Source organism: Panicum hallii, chromosome 1, assembly GCF_002211085.1.
Source record: "Panicum hallii strain FIL2 chromosome 1, PHallii_v3.1, whole genome shotgun sequence".
NCBI classification, from domain to species: domain Eukaryota; kingdom Viridiplantae; phylum Streptophyta; class Magnoliopsida; order Poales; family Poaceae; genus Panicum; species Panicum hallii.
Genome location: NC_038042.1, coordinates 49,435,668 through 49,455,535, shown reverse-complemented (window position 1 = coordinate 49,455,535; position 19,868 = coordinate 49,435,668). Strand labels below are relative to the sequence as shown.

General features: G+C 45.7%; 3 protein-coding genes across 4 annotated transcripts; 2 read left to right on the top strand and 1 right to left on the bottom strand.

Moving 5' to 3' along the window:
• The first annotated feature begins 239 nt into the window (after window positions 1-239).
• LOC112884996 (F-box/LRR-repeat protein 14-like) lies at window positions 240-7,869 on the top strand. 2 transcript variants are annotated; one of them, XM_025950661.1, is made up of 16 exons: window positions 240-459; window positions 1,068-1,426; window positions 1,502-1,630; window positions 1,876-2,083; window positions 2,417-2,563; window positions 2,650-2,724; window positions 2,875-2,946; window positions 3,181-3,252; window positions 3,903-3,974; window positions 4,395-4,466; window positions 5,062-5,133; window positions 5,375-5,446; window positions 6,005-6,148; window positions 6,518-6,589; window positions 7,072-7,218; window positions 7,333-7,869. In XM_025950661.1, the coding sequence occupies exons 2-16, from the start codon at window positions 1,217-1,219 to the stop codon at window positions 7,515-7,517; spliced, it is 1,749 nt and encodes a 582-aa protein (XP_025806446.1). In that variant the 5' UTR covers window positions 240-459; window positions 1,068-1,216; the 3' UTR covers window positions 7,518-7,869. The 2 variants fall into 2 exon arrangements, with proteins under 2 accessions (XP_025806446.1, XP_025806454.1); XM_025950669.1 differs by having other exon boundaries at window positions 240-463.
• A 652-nt stretch (window positions 7,870-8,521) lies between these two features.
• On the top strand, window positions 8,522-10,218 carry LOC112878893 (probable glycosyltransferase At5g20260). Its single transcript, XM_025943150.1, has 4 exons — window positions 8,522-8,737; window positions 8,813-8,985; window positions 9,123-9,477; window positions 9,553-10,218. Exons 1-4 carry the CDS (start codon window positions 8,522-8,524, stop codon window positions 10,216-10,218), a joined length of 1,410 nt encoding a protein of 469 aa, XP_025798935.1.
• A 4,110-nt stretch (window positions 10,219-14,328) lies between these two features.
• On the bottom strand, window positions 14,329-18,902 carry LOC112873759 (calcium uptake protein, mitochondrial-like). Its single transcript, XM_025936842.1, has 9 exons — window positions 18,407-18,902; window positions 18,058-18,125; window positions 17,745-17,968; window positions 17,338-17,421; window positions 16,486-16,699; window positions 15,504-15,680; window positions 15,290-15,409; window positions 14,817-15,093; window positions 14,329-14,681 (listed from the first exon to the last, which is right to left on the bottom strand). The coding sequence occupies exons 1-8, from the start codon at window positions 18,741-18,743 to the stop codon at window positions 14,878-14,880; spliced, it is 1,440 nt and encodes a 479-aa protein (XP_025792627.1). The 5' UTR covers window positions 18,744-18,902; the 3' UTR covers window positions 14,329-14,681; window positions 14,817-14,877.
• Between the last annotated feature and the right edge of the window lie 966 nt (window positions 18,903-19,868).

Genomic DNA, 19,868 nt, shown 5'->3' with positions numbered 1-19,868 from the left:
GGCTAGCGTGCGGCTGCGGCCCATCGCTTGCGTGCCCCATTCGCCTTATCCCCTCCGCTCCGCGGGCCCACCCGTGCAGCCCCTTCTTCCCCCACCCACAAGCCGCTCTGGGCCTCCCGCACTGGGCACACCCATCCGCGGAACTGATCCGCCGGCCCGCGGGACACGTGGAGCTCATCCGCGGCGCCGGCTCTCGCTGCAACAGTTCTCCCCCAGTGCATTTCCTCCTTTCCTTTTTCTTCCTTTCGCCTCCCTTCCCCCATCGCTCCCCCGCGAGAACTGGTCAGATACTTATGAGCGCAGCCGCGGGTGAACCATCCCTCCCCGCTCTCGTGTTCGTGCTCGCAGTCGCAAGCGCCAAGCGGTGGAGCTGAGCCGCGAGGGGGATAAGCCCAAGCCCGGGTGGCGTGGCTGGGTTGGTGGCTTCGGCCGCGGCGGCGGCGGCCCGCTGGTCTCTGGGTGGGTGAGAATTCCGCGACCGGTTTGTGTGACTCTTATGTTTATGTGGGACTTGCTGGGTGCGTGGGTGGTTGGGCGCTGTTCCTTTCCCCTCAATTTGGTTGAACTTTTGCGCTTTTGGTGTGGTAAACTATCTATCCTCTGGCTTGTTCGGGATTTTTTTTTTTACCTCTAATGAATGACTGATCGTGATCGGTGAGGTTTCGGGAGGTTCCTTTGATCCGCTCTCTGTCGCTGGGATTTTGGCTGGAGTTCAATCTGCGGTGTCTTGTTTGTGCCTTGAGGTTTTTTGGTACCGCTACTTGGCCGTGGTTTCTGTATCTGGGGATGTGCGGGACTGGTGCTCGATCCGTGGATGATGGTTCCCGATACGATCGTACCGAAGAAATTGTGATGGTTTCTGGTGGTAGTTTTTCCTCTGTTTCGATTTTGTCTTTGGTTGTGTACTTCGGTCAGTTAGGATAAGATTTGATACTTGATTGGCATTTTTTTTTTGTCTACTCGTTTGGGTAGAAAGTTAAAAACAGCACAGTACTGTATTTTATGTTAATGTTGCGTCTGGTGGGTTCTGAGCCACCGTAATTCCTCTAAAAATGCTCATGTTGCAGAATGGAGTGGGAGGTGACGAAGGCTTTGGACTTTAAATTCACCTTAGTTGGGTGATAAGATAGTCGCAGTGCAGCTACCAGTTTCTTAGAAGCAAAATCGTTGATACCAAGGGAAGTGACTGAATTTGGTTCATTCTTGTACAAAAATCATGGGGGGCGTCTGCTCCAGGAAGAGAAGCCAATTGGTGGATGAGGGAGACTCTCTCCAGGCATCCCCAAGGTTCTCGAAGACCAGCAGCTTGAAATGGTTGCTGCTCTCACTACCCCGCACCAATTCTGATGTCTCCCGGAAGGGCCAAGGGGAGGGGCCCGGGCGGTGCCCGTCCCTCATGGAGCTTTGTGTGGCTAGAGTCTGCAAGGTAGCACTGTGACCTACATGTGTTTGGATTCTGATATGAAATGTGTTCCTTTTTTTAACCCACCCCTATTTGCAGGATATGGACAAATATTCTAGTTTCATGATGCTGCCGAGGGATCTCAGCCAGCAGATTTTCAATAAGCTAGTAGAATCAAACTGTCTTACAGAGGCATCGCTTCAAACATTTAGGGATTGTGCTCTGCAGGTAATGTTTCTGTTCTAATATGTATGACATTCAAGTAGGAACATGCTCGTACTGTTTACCACAGAAATGCATAATGTTTAGCTTGCTAGCAAGTATATAGCACATAGCTTGGTCCCGTACCTGTAAGATTCATGCCAAACTTTAAAGCTGGGTTTCTGTTGACAATGTACATTTCGAGAACGACTCTTGTAGTACATGAAAATATGAGGATGTGTGCTAACTGTTCTTTTATGTCTCACTGTTAGGACATTTGCTTAGGGGAGTATCCTGGAGTGAAGGATGCTTGGATGGAAGTAGTGGCATCTCAAAGAAACTCATTGTTATCGCTTGATATTTCGTGCTCTGAAGTAACTGATAGTGGTATAGATCTTCTTAGAGATTGCTCAAGCATACAAAGCTTGGCATGTAATTACTGTGATCAAATTTCCGAACATGGCCTGGGAATGTTGTCAGGTCAGTCACGTTTCTTACTGGGTTTTATTTATTTAAATGACTCTAGGTCGCTTCGGATGGTTCTAAGTATAAACTTAAAAGTGTTGTTTATTCTGCAAGATTAGTGCACTACTGTCAAGTTTTGTTCTTTGAATGGCTTGTTATCCCCTTTTCCCACTTGAATATGAATGGCTTTTTATCCAACTCATTTATGCTAATGTTGGCTCATTGGTAGCACTTACAATACAAAGCTCTCTTAATTAAGTTTGTGTCATAACTTATTAGTCAATTAACTTGCTATCTGCCAGAACTTGTATTTTGTTATGCTGCATCTTAATGCTTCTATATCTGCAGGACTTTCAAACATTAGTTCCTTAAGTTTTAAGAGAAGTAATGGTGTTACAGCTGAAGGAATGAGAGCCATTGCAAATTTAATTAACTTAGTAAATCTCGACCTTGAAGGTTGCCTAAAGATTCATGGTGGCCTTATTCATTTAAAAGGTTTCCTCTGGCCCTCATGAACTTCCACTACTTTCTGAGTTGTTGACTTGAAATATCAGTTGCAATTGTCTTTTTTTTCCTTTCAGATCTGACAAAGCTGGAATCACTGAATCTGAGATATTGCAATTATATTGCAGATTCAGATATCAAATATTTAACAGGTAGCAGCATATTCGTTTGTTTGTGTGTTTTCTTCAGATATAGCCGTAACAGAAATTAATCTTTTGCCATTTTCAACTTAATAAAATTTATAAGATGTCCTATCCAGTTCCCCCATCTTTGCAAAGCTGACAATCATCTTTCTTTTGTAGATCTTACCAATTTGAAGGACCTTCAATTGTCATGTTGTAGGGTCACAGATCTGGGTGTATCCTATCTTAGAGGTAAACATGATGTCAGGTTTCTTTATTAGTTTGGAGCTAGATGGTTTTAGCTGTTGAGTGAATGTACTGTTATATTTCCCAGCCTTATTTACCTTTCTACTGTGTATTGATGACCTGTGTTTAACTGTTTCTGTAAGTGGATCTATTTAAGTGTTTATTTGTAATCAATTTAACTGTTTATCTTTAACCGATCAAATTTTACAAGTTTTATGTTCTACCATTTCTATCGTGTAGGCTTGTCGAAGCTCACTCACTTGAACCTAGAGGGCTGCCCAGTGACTCCTGCTTGTTTGGAAGCTATTTCAGGTATTGCATCCTTCCTGAGTGTCGTGTGTTGTGCCACTGAGTCTTCATTGTGTTTAATCTTACAATTCCGTATTTTTTTTGTTGTTTGCTTGGTTCATCTGCGCTTAGACTTATGCCCCACCTCAGCTGCACTTTATGGAATGATAATGTACTGATTTCCTGTGAATATCATTGTCCTTTTCCAAAATTATGTCCATAAAGTATCCTGAAGAAACTCTTGATTTAGTGTAAAAAAGCACTCAATCATTGGATAAATGTTGCTAAAAAATGACCAGTTCTTGTAACAATGGTAGATTAGGCATTTCTCATGGAGGTGGCAAATATAGTTAGCTTGCCAGTTAAGTATGTTTGATTTCTTATGTTTATTTTAAATGAGCTCTCATGATAATGCAGAGTTAAATAGCTTTCCTTGGGGAGTTAGGAGACTGCTCTTGCAGATGAGGCCTGACTTCTTGATATATACAGAACATACTATTTTTGCACTGATCATTGATTTATACATGTGATTTATTCAGTCTTCTTGTACATTTTTCAATCTTGTGTTTTATTTCTTGGACAGTAGTTGTAGGTGTTAAATGCATCTTCTAAGCAATGGCTGATTCTGTTTGTTTTGGAAGATTTCTTAACTTAATGGTCATCGTCTTTTGTAGGATTGGCTTCATTGGTATCATTGAATTTGAATCGTTGTGGTATATACGATGATGGCTTTGAAAACTTTGAAGGTAAATGTAATGCTTCTTGCTGACTATTTCTCGACTCGGCACTAGTGCAGTTTTCTTTATGTGCAGACATACATATTAAGCAACATTAGATGGGAGTGAAGTTGCATCGAAGCTGGAAGAATGTTTATGATCCTGCTCCCCACTTATCCTTGTTCTCCTACTATGTGATGCCAGTTTAGTAAATAATTTGGAGATGGCATGAAATAAGTTGCGAAATGCTTTTGTTTCCGACTCAAAAAATATTTTAGAAGTTTTAACCTGCTTTCATGCACAGTAGATGATAGATGCCTTGCTGTGTCGAATCAGGCTTGCTTAGTTAGCCTCTGAGCATGTGTTGCCATGATAGCTGCTCTAAACAATTCATCTGCATGTTTATGTCCTGCTTAGAAATCTAATTCATTGCCTATTACTTCTTTCCAGGTCTTAAAAAATTGAAGGTTTTGAACTTGGGGTTTAATTATATTACAGATGCTTGTTTGGTGCATCTCAAAGGTAGGACTACCTTATTGCATTGTGGTTGAAAACTCAGCGTCTTAATTTTTTACATTTGGAGTTATACATGATATTCACAAACAATGCATGTATCAAATTCATGTTTCTTGATTATTTCAGTAGTGGTTATTTGTTTTGACGTCTTGATTTTGCATATGGTATCACTTGATTAGATTATCCGATGGTATGTTTTTTTTTCAAGAATTAAAATCATCAGGTTCTTTCAAGGGATTGGCTGGATACTATTCACTGATAAAATGGCGTGGTGATTTTTAAATTTCCTTTCCTTGGTGATCTGATGGAGTTAGCAAGAATCATGAATTGTGGTACTAAATCTAGTTGATTGTAAAATAGTGCAAATAACAAAATCCATACATCACAGACATAAAACAATATACAAAACCAAAATTTTTAAACTAAGGGATGTGATTTCCTCTGGGTGCTAGTGCATTTATATATGCCATGCACATGCTTATTTCTGCCAGATGATCCCCCTCTTATGCTTTATTGCTTTTGAAGATATTTTAAAAAATAACTGTAGAGTAGAACTTCAATATAGTAAAGTTAAATCCTTGTGCTGCTCTGTTGCTTCTAGAATTAATCAATTTGGAGTCCTTGAACTTGGATTCATGCAAGATTGGAGATGAAGGTCTACAGCATCTTAAAGGTGAGTTGTATATTTACCAGTCTTAAGTATCATCTCTGCAATTTGTTTATCCATTCCATTTCATGCCTATATTCCTGCAGGTTTAGCACCAATGATGAGTTCTTAGTAAAAAAGCACTAATTATTTGACTAGGATTTCATGCAGCTTGTATGTGTGAATAACTGTTCCTTCTTTACACTTAAAGTCTTAAAGCTTTTAAGAATATTTGTATCTGTGACAGTATGGGTATATGTTAATGCAGGCCTTGTGCTACTACAAAGCTTGGAGCTTTCTGATACTGAAGTTGGAAACAACGGACTACAACATCTATCTGGTTTGTCTTGACTTCTGTTAAGATCGTTTTAGTTCTCATCATTTTTTTAGCAGCTGAATTGAACGAACCCTATACATATACATCTTGATAAAAGTTGTACTCCCTCCATTCCAAATCATAGGTCGTTTTGGTTTTTCTAGATACATAGGTTTTACTATGTAGACATAGCACATATCTAGATGCATAGCAAAAGCTATGTATCAAGAAAAGCCAAAACGACCTATAATTTGGGATGGTTGGAGTATCTAATATCTGATTGTATAGGACTGAAAGTTCCTGCTTTGACACGAATATACCAATGTATGTGCTTTTGCCAAAATAAAAAAAAAGGTTCTAGAGTGTGATGCAAAGTTGATATACAGGAACTATCTGACTATTGACAAAACATGATTTATGTGAATATTGGAGTTATAAGTGCATCTTCCTCTCTTCTTTATTCATGTACTATCTCAATTGGCATGTTTATGAAGACAATGGTGTTTGCCATCAAATCTTTTAATTAAGTTAAAACCTGAGAAACATGTTCATTAGGGGTTTCCGGTTTTTCTATTTCTGCAGGCCTTCGTAATCTGCAAAGTATCAATCTCTCATTTACTTTGGTCTCGGACATTGGTATGAATAAGATCTCCATGTTGAGTGCACTGAAGTCGGTTAATCTTGACAACCGCCAAATTACTGATGTTGGCTTGGCAGCACTTACAAGTATGTATCACGCTGGACGGATTGTGCCTTATATTTGTTTGATTCAATTTGTGGTATAGTGCTATTTGCTAGTTTCCGAAACTATAGCACAGGTATAAGCGTACCACGTTCTGAGTTTCGGATTGCATTTTCTTGTTATTTATCAATTTTGTGAAATGTCACTATGTTCTCTTTTGGGCTCAACTTTGAAATTTGGATCATTGGTTGTTGCCTTGGCTAGGACTTATGATACGGCACTGTTTTGTAATATGAGGAATATTTGGCTTGATCAATTTGCATGGTTGCAATAGCAGTCACAAATTTAGATTTCAGACTTTCAATGCCACTTGATACTAACCGAAATTTGATCCATGTGGTTGGATAATGCAGGTCTCACCGGGCTGACTCATCTTGACCTTTTTGGAGCTCACATAACTGACTATGGCGCAAATTGCTTCAGATGTAAGAGCAAACTTCAAAATAATTTTCAGTTGTGAAATTGGATGTTAAGCTATAAATTTTCCATGTGTTCTATCTAGATACTGCCAATCATAGCTAATTTTGACTCTTCAGTTTGTCCAGAATTTAATATGTAGTAATGCCAGCCTTGTTTGTTAAGCCATTTTCATGAAATGATGCACCATCATTCATCACACACTTGACACAAATTGGATAAAACATAGGCTCTTTTAACAAACTTGTCACGTTTGTCTTCTATAACTTGGTTGAGGTCGTATTTATAGAACCACTGAACTGTTTCACTGTACAGAAGTAGCTTTTGCTGGGCCCTGGTGTGTAGACCAGCTTGTTGGGTGGTGTTATTTAGCATCCCTGTTTCAAATTCCAAGATCATATTGGGGAGGCATTGTTTGAAACTAGTGACGTCATGTGTAGTTAACTAGTTAAACAGGCCACATCACTTGACTTAATTTATGCTACCGCAGGTTTTAAGAATCTCAAGTCTCTTGAGGTCTGTGGTGGGTTCATGACCGATGCTGGAGTGAAGAACATCAAGGATCTGAAAGCTCTGACGCTGCTGAACCTTTCTCAAAACGTTAACCTTACGGACAAAACCTTGGAGCTGATTTCTGGTACTGTTCTTACATGTGCAAATAAATTCATTACTTCTATTTATACACGTCGACGCTTGCCTGCATATGTGCTCCTTTAATACGACTAAAGTCTCATGGCAATCCGTGTTACAGGCTTGATCGCTTTGGTCAACTTGAATGTCTCAAACTCCCGTGTGTCCAACGCTGGTCTCAAACACCTGAAGGACCTGCAGAACCTGCGCTTGCTGTCCCTGGACTCCACCAGGGTCACGGCAAACGAGATGAAGAAGCTCCAGGCGACGACGCTGCCTAATCTGATCAGCATGCGGCCCGAGTAGCTTGCCAGCGGCCACTCTCGATGCCTGCTGTAAATAATCATCAGGCTGTTCTGTAGATAGGTATAGTCCTGGAAGAGCCTGAGGTGAAGGCGGACATGTAAGTTACAGGTACCGTTAGTGTGTGGCAGGTCTAGTGCTCGGTGTCAAGCGTGCCCGTCGTTTCGGGACGGTTGTAGAACCGGGCGCTTGCTTTGCGCCGTGCGTGCACCCTCCAAGGCGCGACGGGAAGAAACAGAACTGTAAATAGCGCGCTTCCTCGCCATCTGGGATGCTTTGTGCTGTATGTTGTCGTGTGTCAAACATGTTATTTCCGTGTTAAATTGGAGCTGGATGTTTTGTGATCTGGTTCGATGATTTTCGAATGCTTAATTTTTCCCGTTTCTTATTTTCTATGATTTTTCTCCGCTGGCAGTTATTTTTTCGAACCAATTTTCCGTTTGCAGTTTAGTGGCTCTTGGTCCTGATTTGCCTATGTTAACATGATCAATCCACCTGATCCAGCACAACACGAGGTTGAGCACGAGCTCTGCACGTATGCCTCGACCCAACATCGACCAAACTTGCCAAACGAAACCTCACCTGCCGTATGTTCGGAGTCGCGTGCGCACACGCCACACGCCACACGCCCTTGTCGTTGGGTCCGCTGCCGGCCCGAGCGCGCGAGATCAGGCCGGCCGCGGCCGGGGAGCTCCTCCTCTTTGCAGGCGAGGTGGCACGCTGCGGCGCACGCTAGCTGGAGATCTCGAGCTGCCGGTCCCGATCGCCCTGTGCCCAACGATCGGCCGCCGCCGTTGCAACGGACTCGCTGAACTTCCCTTTCGGATCGCAACAGAAGCCGCGGGCGTCAGATTTGGACTGAGTTCGTTGGGAGTCAAAGAGAGGGTGCAGCATGCGCGGGCGGTCGTTGGAGTAGCGCGATTCGGCGAGCGGGCCGGGATCGTCGATCGCGGGAGCAGCTGAAGCTCAACATATCAGGCGACGCACAGCCGCGTCGAGCTCAGGCCATGGAGAACGGCGGCGGCCGCGTGGCCGCGACCGCCGTGCCGCTCCTAGCCTTCGCGCTCCTCGCCGCCGCCTTCGTGCTGCCGCCTCCCGCCTTCCTGGGCGGCGAGTCGGCCGCCAGCCGTGAGCGCCGCCGCGAGCACTTCCTGCGGCACGTCCCGCATGAGCCCCAGAATGCCGCGGCGGTGCCGGCGAGCACGCCACCCGCGGCCGAGAAGGTACGTACGTAACGCGCGCGCCGCCCATGTAGCAACCCACCGCGTTTGATCGTCTGCGTACGTGTGTGTGTGCAGGTGAGCGTCGGGCCGATCGAGGAAGGCCTGGCGCGGTCTCGTGCGGCCATCCGCCGCGCGGCCCGCGAGGCCCCGGCGGCGGCGGCCGAGAGCGCCCGGCGGAGCTTCAAGGACGTCGGCGACGCCTTCGTGCCGCGCGGCGCCATCTACCGGAACCCCAGGGCTTTCCACAGGTACTACCGATCACGTAGTATACGTCGACGATGCATCGATCGAAGTGCATGCGTCGAGGAAACTTTTTTTATGCAAAGCAGCATGTCGTGCAAAAATAATCGAGTAACTCGATCTCGAAATGTGGATGATCGATCAGGAGCTACCTGGAGATGGAGAGGAAGTTCAAGATCTGGACGTACAGGGAGGGCGAGCCGCCGCTGGCGCACCTCGGCCCGGGCGCCGACATCTACTCCATCGAGGGGCAGTTCCTGGAGGAGATGGAGGACCCCCGGAACCCCTTCGCCGCCCGCGACCCCGGTGAGGCCCACGCCTTCCTCCTCCCCGTCAGCGTCTGCAACCTCGTGCACTACGTCTACAGGCTCAACACCACGGCCTACGTCGAGCCCATGCGCCGCATGCTCTCCGACTACATCGACGTCGTCGCCGGCAAGTACCCCTACTGGAACCGGTCCCGCGGCGCCGACCACGTCATCGTCTCGTGCCACGACTGGGTACGTTCGTCGTCGACTGGCTCTATTGTCGCCGTCGTTGAGCTGATTTTTTCTGACGATAGCATGCGTGTGCAGGCACCGCTGGTCTCCCAAGGCAACCGGGAGCTCTACGGGAACGCGATCCGGGTGCTGTGCAACGCCAACACCTCGGAGGGCTTCCGCCCGCGCAAGGACGCGACGCTGCCGGAGGTGAACCTCGCCGACGGCATCCTCCGCCGCCCCACGTTCGGGCTCCCGCCCGAGAACCGCACGACGCTCGCCTTCTTCGCCGGCGGCATGCACGGGCACATCCGCAAGGCGCTGCTGGGGTACTGGCTCGGCAGGCAGGACCCGGGCATGGACGTCCACGAGTACCTCCCCGCGGGGCAGGACTACCACGCGCGCATGGCCAGGGCCCGCTTCTGCCTCTGCCCCAGCGGCTTCGAGGTGGCGAGCCCGCGGGTGGTGGAGTCCGTGTTCGCCGGTTGCGTGCCCGTGATCATCTCCGACGGGTACCCGCCGCCGTTCGGCGACGTGCTGGACTGGGGCAAGATGTCGGTGGCCGTGCCGTCGGCGAGGATACCGGAGCTCAAGGCCATCCTCGAGGAGGTCTCCGAGCGGAGGTACCGGGTGCTGCGCGCCAGGGTGCTGCAGGCGCAGCGGCACTTCGTGATGCACCGGCCGGCGCAAAGGTTCGACATGATCCACATGGTGCTGCACTCCATCTGGCTCAGGAGGCTCAACGTTAGGCTCCCGTACTGAACTTCTGGTCCTGTTTAATTGTACATGTATGTGTTCAGTTTAATTTAGGACAGGTACTACGGTATTGATAGTACTATAGTAGAGCAGCATGTAGAATTTTCTTTCGTGATGCCCTATCAACATGGAATGTATTACATGCGAGTTGCGACTGCTTTTGGGGGCATTCCTTTTTACAATCTTAAATTTACTGCGGTGATCACTTGCATCGGTCTCTGTTGATGTCCTTTCCTTTTCCGATCTTCCAAAGTTCCACCGTTTTCTTGTCTGATCATATTGGACCAGCGAAAGTTTGCTGCTCACATGCCCAAACAACAAAACTTATAGGTAGTCAAAAAGTACATTCATGAGACGAGTGTAGTGGTTAGAAAAAAATATGAGCCATCCATCAAAAGACATGAAGCATTGGAAAATTAGAGGTGCTACAAATAATAGTGTATATACGTTAAGAATCAATCGCAAAGCACATTTGAAATTACAGCAGCTAACAGTAACAAAAAAAAATTATATACGCCTACACCCAAATGAATCATAAAAATTGAGCAGAAGCATTCATCATATACGTATCATTAATTCTTGTATTGTCTATTGTGGTTACCATTTGTGCATACTTCGTGTCTCCAAACATAGTAGAGCTCCTCATGAACCTCGGAAAAATTCAATCCTGAAAAATATCATACGCTGCCAGCCATCTGTCGCTCCAGTGCACAGGTGTCCATCTATCACTCTCTGTGCTTAGATGTTGCGGAATATAATAACCGTATCTTTTCTAGGTACATGTACAATCAAAGATGCAGGAATATTCAGAAGGATATCTCCTGCAAAGTACGCATGGCTCCTGCAAAGTGCTTAAGCGCTGCATGCAAGCATACTCTCCTAAACACAAGCAACGAGACGTACCTGTAAGGAGCATATTTTATACTCATCAGCACATCGTCCAGACGTCGTTGTTTAGACACTCCGAACTGTCTCTCAGAAGTGAAGATAAATAAAGAAGTAGCGTCTCTCCGCTCGTCTATATGAGCAGAGGCAAACGTCCAGGATGAAGTGAAGATAAATAAAGAAGTAGCGTCCCTCCGCTCGTCTATATGAGCAGATGCAAACGTCCAGGCACAAGACATCGGGAGCGAGCAAGGACGACACCAGACAACCTTCGAGCTTCTGAGAGCACTCTTTTGCAGCAGTAGTAGCAGAAGTAGTAGTGTTTAGCCATCCACTGTGTAATATCTAGAAAGACTGTTGTGTGCTTTGATTGTAGGTTAATCCCCCGTTCTATATAGTTGTTTTATGACCAGAAGACAAAGGGATTTTTAAAGACAAACTACTCCATTAAAACAAACATGCTTATATACGGCTTTCTTTCTCGTGAAACCCCACAAACAACTACAAAGGACGGGTATTACCTTACAGCAAACGCAACACAACAGCCTTTTTGATATTACACAGTGGTGGCTAAACACTACCACTACTGCTACTACAGAGAGTGCTTTCAGGAACTCGAAGGCTGTGCTACTACAGAGAGTGCTCTCCGGAACTCGAAGGCTGTCTGGTGCCGGCTTACTCTCCCGATATCTTGTGCATGGACGTCTGCCTCTACTCATATACACGGGCGGAGGGATGCTGCTTCTTTATTTATCTGGTTGGAATATTTGGATCTAACCCATGTAAATCCAAATAATTCTTATAAAATCTTAAAATCCCATTAGTGCACAGTTGTATAGCAATAAGTTAGTCCCACCTTACCAGTGGAGATGGAGGGAACCTAACTTAAATAGTTGGATGCTCTCCATGCTCTTGCAAGTGTGAGTGAGAGGAAGAAGGAAGAACACGTGCGCGCTCGCTCGCCGGGCCGGACGAAGGGCGCGGGCGCGCGACGTGAATGGTCCGCTAAAATCCGGGTCCAACTCTTGCGGGCATGCGGCTTTCTTTTGCAGATTTGTTTTCTGTAACAGCTGTAAAGAGCCGATTGTTCCCCATGATCGGCTCTTCGGTCTCGGGCGAAGGGCGCGCAACGTGCGCATGAAAGGTTCCGAAATCGGCTGAAAGCCGATTTTTTCATGGCGGCTTCCTTTTGTCACTTTGAATCTGTTACGGATATCACACGCGAAATTTTTGAAACTCGTAACCGACTAGGTTTTTGGGACGCCAAAAACCCTAGCGGTTCTCCTTATAAATACGCGCGGGTGCCGGCACAGAAGAGAAACAGAAAAAAAAAACTACAACGCACAACACGCCTCAACCTGCCTACTGCGCCGCCGCGTACGTTACTTCATCCCGTTCGTCGGCGTGCACCGGCGATCGGGAGAGCAGGTCTCCGGAACCTCGTCTTCAGCGATCCTGCACTGGGAGAGGGCGAATAAGGTTTTTGGGAAGCGCGACTGCTCGAACACTTCCACGTTGCCGTTCCTCTACGTCCTCGTCACCACGGCTCGTCTACCTCGTCGTCAGTGGGGCGCGACTCGGTGTCGTCAAGCGCGCGTTGAGGTGTTGATCGTCGCCGTCGTCTTCTTTGCCTGGTTATTCCGGTCGGACAAGAAACGTACGGTTTTCTGTCCCTAACTTTGCTTTTCATACCTAGTATGATCTGGTTAGTGTTGATCTTGCTGCTGCAATATTTTATCTTAAATTATATTATGAGCATGTTTAGATCTGTTCGTTTCATGATTTATTTTCAGATTATTTTAAAATTGAAATTCTTATTTATTCCATCGTATCTTCGCTCCCGAGAGACAGCTCGGAGTCTCTAAACAACGACGCCTGGTCGATGCGTTGAGTATAAAATATGCTCCTTGCCCGTACGTCTTGCCGCTTGCATTTAGGAGAGCACACTTGCATGCTTGCATGCAGTGCTTAAACACTTTATAGGAGGCATGCATACATGCTTCTGAATATTCCTGCATTTTTAATTGTTCAAGTACCTAGAGAAAGGTACGGCTATTATATTCTGCAACATCTGAGCACAGAGAGTGATAGATGGATGCCCGGTACTGTAGCTCGGGTGGTGTGGCTCCAGGCGAGGAGCGCATCCGTCCGGGCTCGAACCCGGTTGCGTGCACGCTGGGGCGTGGCCCCTCTGCGGCGCGTCCCAGGCCGTCACGGTGGCACCGGTGGGCCCTAGCCTTACCTAGTGAAAAAATATATCATAAAATGATAATATTGATGAAAATTATTTAATATTTTTGTAGGTTCCGATGCAAACGGTGTATGGTATAATAATAATGACTTTCGATTGCATGGCTCTTACCATAGTTGATCTCTTTTTATCTTTACAAATTCAAACATAATGCCCCAGCAAAACAAATAAGATTGCCGCAATGCATTTTCAGGGATGTCTCACGCCTCCCTTCCCTCTCTCCGTCTGTTCTCCTCCTACGGAGCTGAAAGAGGGCAGGCACAAGCGCCGGTTTTTCTCCTGTCGCTTGCTGAGTGCCGTAGCGCTGTCGCAGCAAACCGCGGACGAGGCACCGGGCTCGACGGCGCTGCAGCGCGCAGCAGACCGTAGACGGTAGACCGGTAGACGCCACGCCGCCGGCCCCCGCCTAAACCCGCCGGAAATCGGCAGCCCCAACCGACCAACCCCCACATCCGCCGTAACCAACTTGCAGCCGCCTACGGAGCTCCTCGTCTCGTGCGGCATCTCCTCGTGCTCCCCTGCACGGCTGCACGCCGAGTCGGGTCGCGCGCGCAGTCGTCGTCGGGGGGCGCCGGCCTGGGTCGGGTTTGTCTGGGTGCCGCCTCGTGCCGTCGGCCTCGGACCACCTCTCGCGGTCGGGATTCCGCAGGGCCGCAGGGGTGGCTGGCTGGCTAGCTGGTGCCCGACTGCCTGGCCGCCTGGGCGCCCGGACGCTTGGGAGGCAGCGCGGGCGTGCAGAGAAACACTAGCGCTCACTCGCTCAGGCAGGTCTGCCACCGTGCAACTCCCTCAGCATGGCCGTGGGCACTGGCTGCCTTCAAAGGTTCAAAAGGCCATACATACACAGTGATGATACAGCCTCGTGCCCTCGTGGACCGGTGACGAGTCCGCCAGCTGCAGGGCTGCTTGGGTAGTTCAGGTCTTGTACATAAAACTGTAATATTATTACGCCATCACAACCTTTCTTCCGATGACATTACTACAAACTAATTCTTCCAACAGATTATCATTATCATTCACTTATTCGGGAAAACATCGACTAGTTATGGGATTACAAGTGTGATTGTCCAGCCACGGAATATTAGCATCTGAGGATAGAACTAAAACACGACAGGTAGCAAAAGGTTCCGGTGAAGTCGATGGTCGTTTTTAACGTCAGTGGAGAAGAGAGCTGTCATCTGAGCCTCGGGCGAGAACGTAAGTTATACATTCCCTACATCTGCTACGTAGTATGTGTACGACCAGATCTGATCATCGAGCAGGATAATATTTACACCACAATCGTGTCCTCACACTTCAGAACCCTATCGGTTACCGATCGCTTCTCCAGCTCCTGCACAGAACCAAAAACATCAACAAGGTGATAATGTGTCGAGATGAGTCGTTAACGAGTAGTTTATGTGAAATGTAGGATAACTGGATGATGCAACTAAAGCGGTTAACTTCGTACAATGTGAGTTTGGGGTACCTAGATTAAACAGAGAGCAGCCCAGGGCGACAGAAGGCTGTATCGCAAGCATCAAAATATTCTACTGGGGCAGCATCTGTTGAAGAGAGCACTTTGTACAGTTCATCCAGCAGGCGACCACCCCTAGGAAACCTGAAGTTGTTGGCTGGCGAATGTCACTTTCTCGTCTTTGTAATGACCTCAGGAACTCCTCCGAGCTTAGGTTACCATCACGGTCAGCATCAAACACATGGAAAATTATGTCCACTACTTTGTCAGTCAAGTCCACTCCACAAACCTATAGAGCAAAGATTAGAAAATCAATCAGAAAACAGATCTAATATTTGTGAATAACTATAGCATGATCGCTATAAACTAACTGTCTAGCTAGCGGCCTTGGGCAGAGCACTGCATAGTAAGAGAAATGTGAGGCCTAGTGCTTCTTACATAGATAATTCAAACAACTACACAGGAGATGTGTAGAAAGACCTTACATGCGATGCAGCACGCTTCAGATCTTGCTTTGTCAGCAAACCGTTTACTTTGCCATAGCTGAAGATAGCCATTGCAAATGGTTCCAACCTTCGCCGAATATCAGCAAATGCCTTAAACTCCTGAAATTCCAGAAAATAATTTGAAAAGGATTAAATGGTCAACCCTACAATTATGATGACTTGATGAAGGTTTCTGGATAGCTAACAGTCCAACCTCAAAGGTAATGCACAGATCCTTGAGATCAGGATTGTCATCCAAATCATCAACTCTGTCCAGTAGCTTGTTTATGTGACTCATGTCAGCAGAAGCAACCATGGACAATGCAAAGTCCTTCACAGGTATTGTCTTGGATGATTTCACATCATAGTGACTGAACTCCAAGCGAACAATCTGGAGATGATTCAGCAAAATAAAATGGATTAAAAAGTTCTCTCGGAATGGACTGGAGATAGTAAGAGGGGAAAAGGTATTGATTTAGGCTTGTAGAACTATGAAACTTTTCATCCTTTCAATGAATCCTTTAATGTTGATTCTATGATGGAGAAGCATAGTTTAGTACCCTAAAGGATCCCAGATGCTGCTTAAGATCTAGTATATAATTGAAATAATCACTAGACTAATACAAATAAGACTGATGCCCTTTTACAGTAAAAATTTGGAACTTGGCCTTATCAGAGTTTAATGTTTCCAAGACAAACATACTATACAGTCTGAAAACAAGGAAACTCAGGATAATTGTGTGTGCTCATAATCTGGAAGGATTTGGAATTTATTAGTGACAGGCTGGCAGCTTCTCCTTTTTCTATGTTTCGGAATTTGCAGCATTTCCATGTACAAATAATTTGTTCCTATTCTCCACAATTTGCTTGTTTATAGAAACTTCATAAACAAAATAAACTCTTCATGAATTAATCAGCAAACCTATATATATAGCATAGTCATGTTCATCAATACTTTCTTGAAAATCAAACTTGTTTTGTGACATGCACAATATTCATTTCATGAAATAATGACTTGTTTGGAGCTCTACAGAAACTCCAGAAGCAAATGCTCACAAAACGGAGTTGATTGATACACAACACTGACTTATTTGGCTTTTCATTAAGTCTCTCAATTATATATCAAGTTATCAACAGAAACATTATCTATAATCATACTTAAATTAGTGAACGAAAGGATGAAAAGAATAAATCACCTCATCATGCAACTGCTTCAAAAAGCTAGAGAACTTGTCATAGTGTAGGTGTTCGTTCCCATCCTTGCCGAAGAAGTACTCAACCAGTCCACCATCTTCCACCAGCTGACCAACCTTACGTCCAAAGCGCAAACCATCCCTGTGGGAAGCTCCTTGCCTATTGTAGGACCGCATCAGAGTCATCACTTTCTTAAACTCATCTTTATCAATTTCCCTGTGGAGACATAGTAGCAAATGATAATGAGGACCAAATAGACAAAGAGCTTGCCAAATCTATTCATACCCTTACTAACAACTGAGAAAATTGGACATGTTCATAAAGCAGGTCTTTTCTGGATGAAAAGTTTAACAGTACGTGAATTGCAGGATATAAACAACAATGTAGCACAAATAGTAGTGTTGAAAGGCATCCTTCTGTAAAGCCCATACGAAATTGTAAAACATATTAACTTTAATAGGTTCAGAAGAGAGTCAAGTTTAAAGGGGGTAAATAATGCAGAAGTCAGACAAATTGAGATCTGGTCCCTTGCTTTGAGTCCCAGCTTAAAACATGGATGCAGCAATTTGACAGTGTAGCATATTGGAAGTATTATACAAGTGCCATCAAAAGAAGAAAACATGGGGTTTACATTTTCCACAGGTATCAATATCCATCAGTTACCATCCGACACCAGTATTTCCAAACAAGATATAACTAATCAATTATATTTGAAAATAAAATCTGTAAGCAAGCATGTTTGCAATAATTGAAATGATTAAGAGTTCATTGATAGAACAGAGACACCAGATACATGATGAAGTCTAAGAGAATAGGAGTATGAATTAATCAGGCCCAGTAGTTGGAACATGTACCCATTGTGATCAAGGTCAAACATCTTGAAAGCCACATTGAAGCTTGATTCAGGGATGCTGAGTAATGTTACAAAGAAGATATACCTGCATGAGGTAACACCGCAACATTAGAAATTATGTATGGCATACGGCTTACAGAAATAAATAAGTACAGAAAGGCATGCAACACTAATACCATAGTGACACCTACTTAGCTAAATGCCTCAATGTGGCATCTCTAAGCATACATACTTGAGAGGATGTTATAACTGCGCATATATGTGATAATATACCCTACAGTAGCTTCTCTTAACTATCTCATTGCATAAAAATAACTAGAAAAACACAAAGAATTGCCAATATGATAGTGAATATTATACCAGAGCAAACCGCAAACAAATACTTTGGGTGAAATCACAACCACTTACTCAGAAAAGGAGATGACTCCATCACCATTTGTATCAAATAGCATGAAAAACTCAGACGGAGCACAATGTAGCTCGCCAGGGTGGCGTTCCCCCTTCAATCTCCCTTCCCTGACAATTTTTGACTGGGATGGAGGGAAAACAGGAACGACCGCCCTCATCAAGTCGGTCGGTAACATGTACATTTCACCCTCTGGGTTGTGGACAGACGCAAAGTACTCAAAGATCTAGCAGTAGAAATGCGAGAATTAGAACAGCAATAATTTATCAGCCCATATGCAGAGTGGTTATTCTGAATGTGGCATGCCACAGTTACCTTCTCTGGAGGGCTGCGCGTCCTAATCCTCTTCTCGTAATTGAAGAACACCCTTCTGCGGTACGAGTCTGCACGGGCCATAACCAGATCATCATGTCGTTTCTACCAACCATGACCAAATTAACTTGAATAAAATATACGGCTACAAATTCCGGTGAAATCATAAGAACGCTAATGGAGAAAATACAAACAAAATCGTTCGTGCAATGATAACCACGAGTCTCAAACAGAAAAGGGAACATGCATCACATGAGCGGAGAATCACATTTCATCAATGCCCCCAGACAAAATAACGCATAGTATATGAGCTAATAAGCATAGCGCCACGTGTCGAACCAAGGGTGCTCACCTCCGAACAGGAACCTGCGCTCCTGCTCCTGCTCCCGCTCCCGCTCCTCGGCGGCTCCGACACCGCCGAAAAAGGCGGAGAATGCCCCCTTGCCTCCGCCGGCAACGGCGGAGGCAGCGTCCGCCACCTGTCCGGAGTCCGCGAGCGGCTGCCGGTTCGAGGGCAGCAGCCAGATCCCCAGCCCCGACCCGGCGGCCACCGCGGCCGCGGCGAAGGACCTAGAGTCGCGGCGCGGGCCCGCCGCCTCGGCCTCGGCGGCTGCTTCGGAGAAGGCGCGCGCGCGGGAGGGCCCGAGCCGCCCGACGGCGGATCGCAGGCGGGTCAGCGCGGCGGCCATGGCGGTCGGGGGCTAGCGGCTTCGGTTCGCCGAGGACGGGAGGGAGGAAGCGGCGACGCGGGGGCGCACGGGCGGGCGTTGGGCGAGGCTGCCGGAATGCGAGGGAAGGAATAGGCGATTAGCTGGCCGGCTTTGGTTGGGCTGCCTTTTTTTGTGGCCGCGACACAAGGCAACCGTACAAGGCCATGCCCGGCTCCGGCTTTGTAGGCTACGCGTGCGAAACAAATGCTGCTCTTCAATTTACGTTTCTTAAAAAAGGAACCGTGTGCAAAATATGCTTGATTATTATTGGTTCATACATGGCAGTGGTGTCGATAGTTCATTGGGTCACGTGATCTTGTTAACCTTTAGGTAGAAACCTTGGTAACTCTTCCTTATTTACCTTGATGGAGATGATTACCATGGCTCGATTCTTTTTATTGACATCCGAGAATAAGAGAAAGGTATGCCAATAATATCTAAAGAAAAATTATAAGTTAGCTCTTTGATCGTTGTGAGAAGAAAATGATTGAGGCCTTACTAGCTATAAGCCACATAGGTAACCATCGTTTGCTCACCGATAGGCAATTAGGCAGTGTTCTATGCCATGTACAATTTTTCTCAACAAGGTACTGATGGATAGCTCCTCCTTTCCAAGGGTGTTACCTTAGTGTTACCTTAGCATCAGAGTATTTGGATTCAAATGCTAATATCAAAAATACTAAATTTTAGCACTAGTTCTTCTAAACAGGAGTGCTAATGGAGTAGGGTGAATTTTAGCCAAGACTCAAAGTATCCAAATTTAGCTCATCTAAAGTTCCAAACATACCCTCAGGCTATATAATTTTGCGACGTGCACCATTTGATACGATAAGTATCATTAATGACAAATTTGTGAAAATGGTTATTTCTCTAGATGATGAGATAAAATATTTTTATGGAGTATTAAGACAAGTGCAACAGTCATGACCGCCTCACTGCCTCGTTCGTTGAACAAATTTGGTGACAGAGAGAAACGAGAAAAAAGATCACTATTTCACGAAGCAACAATGTCGCAAAAACTAAAGTTATTATTTGTCGTTGCCATGAGACCTAACGCCATTTTGAACAAAAGGGCTCGTGAAATTACTAGATGATCACAAGACT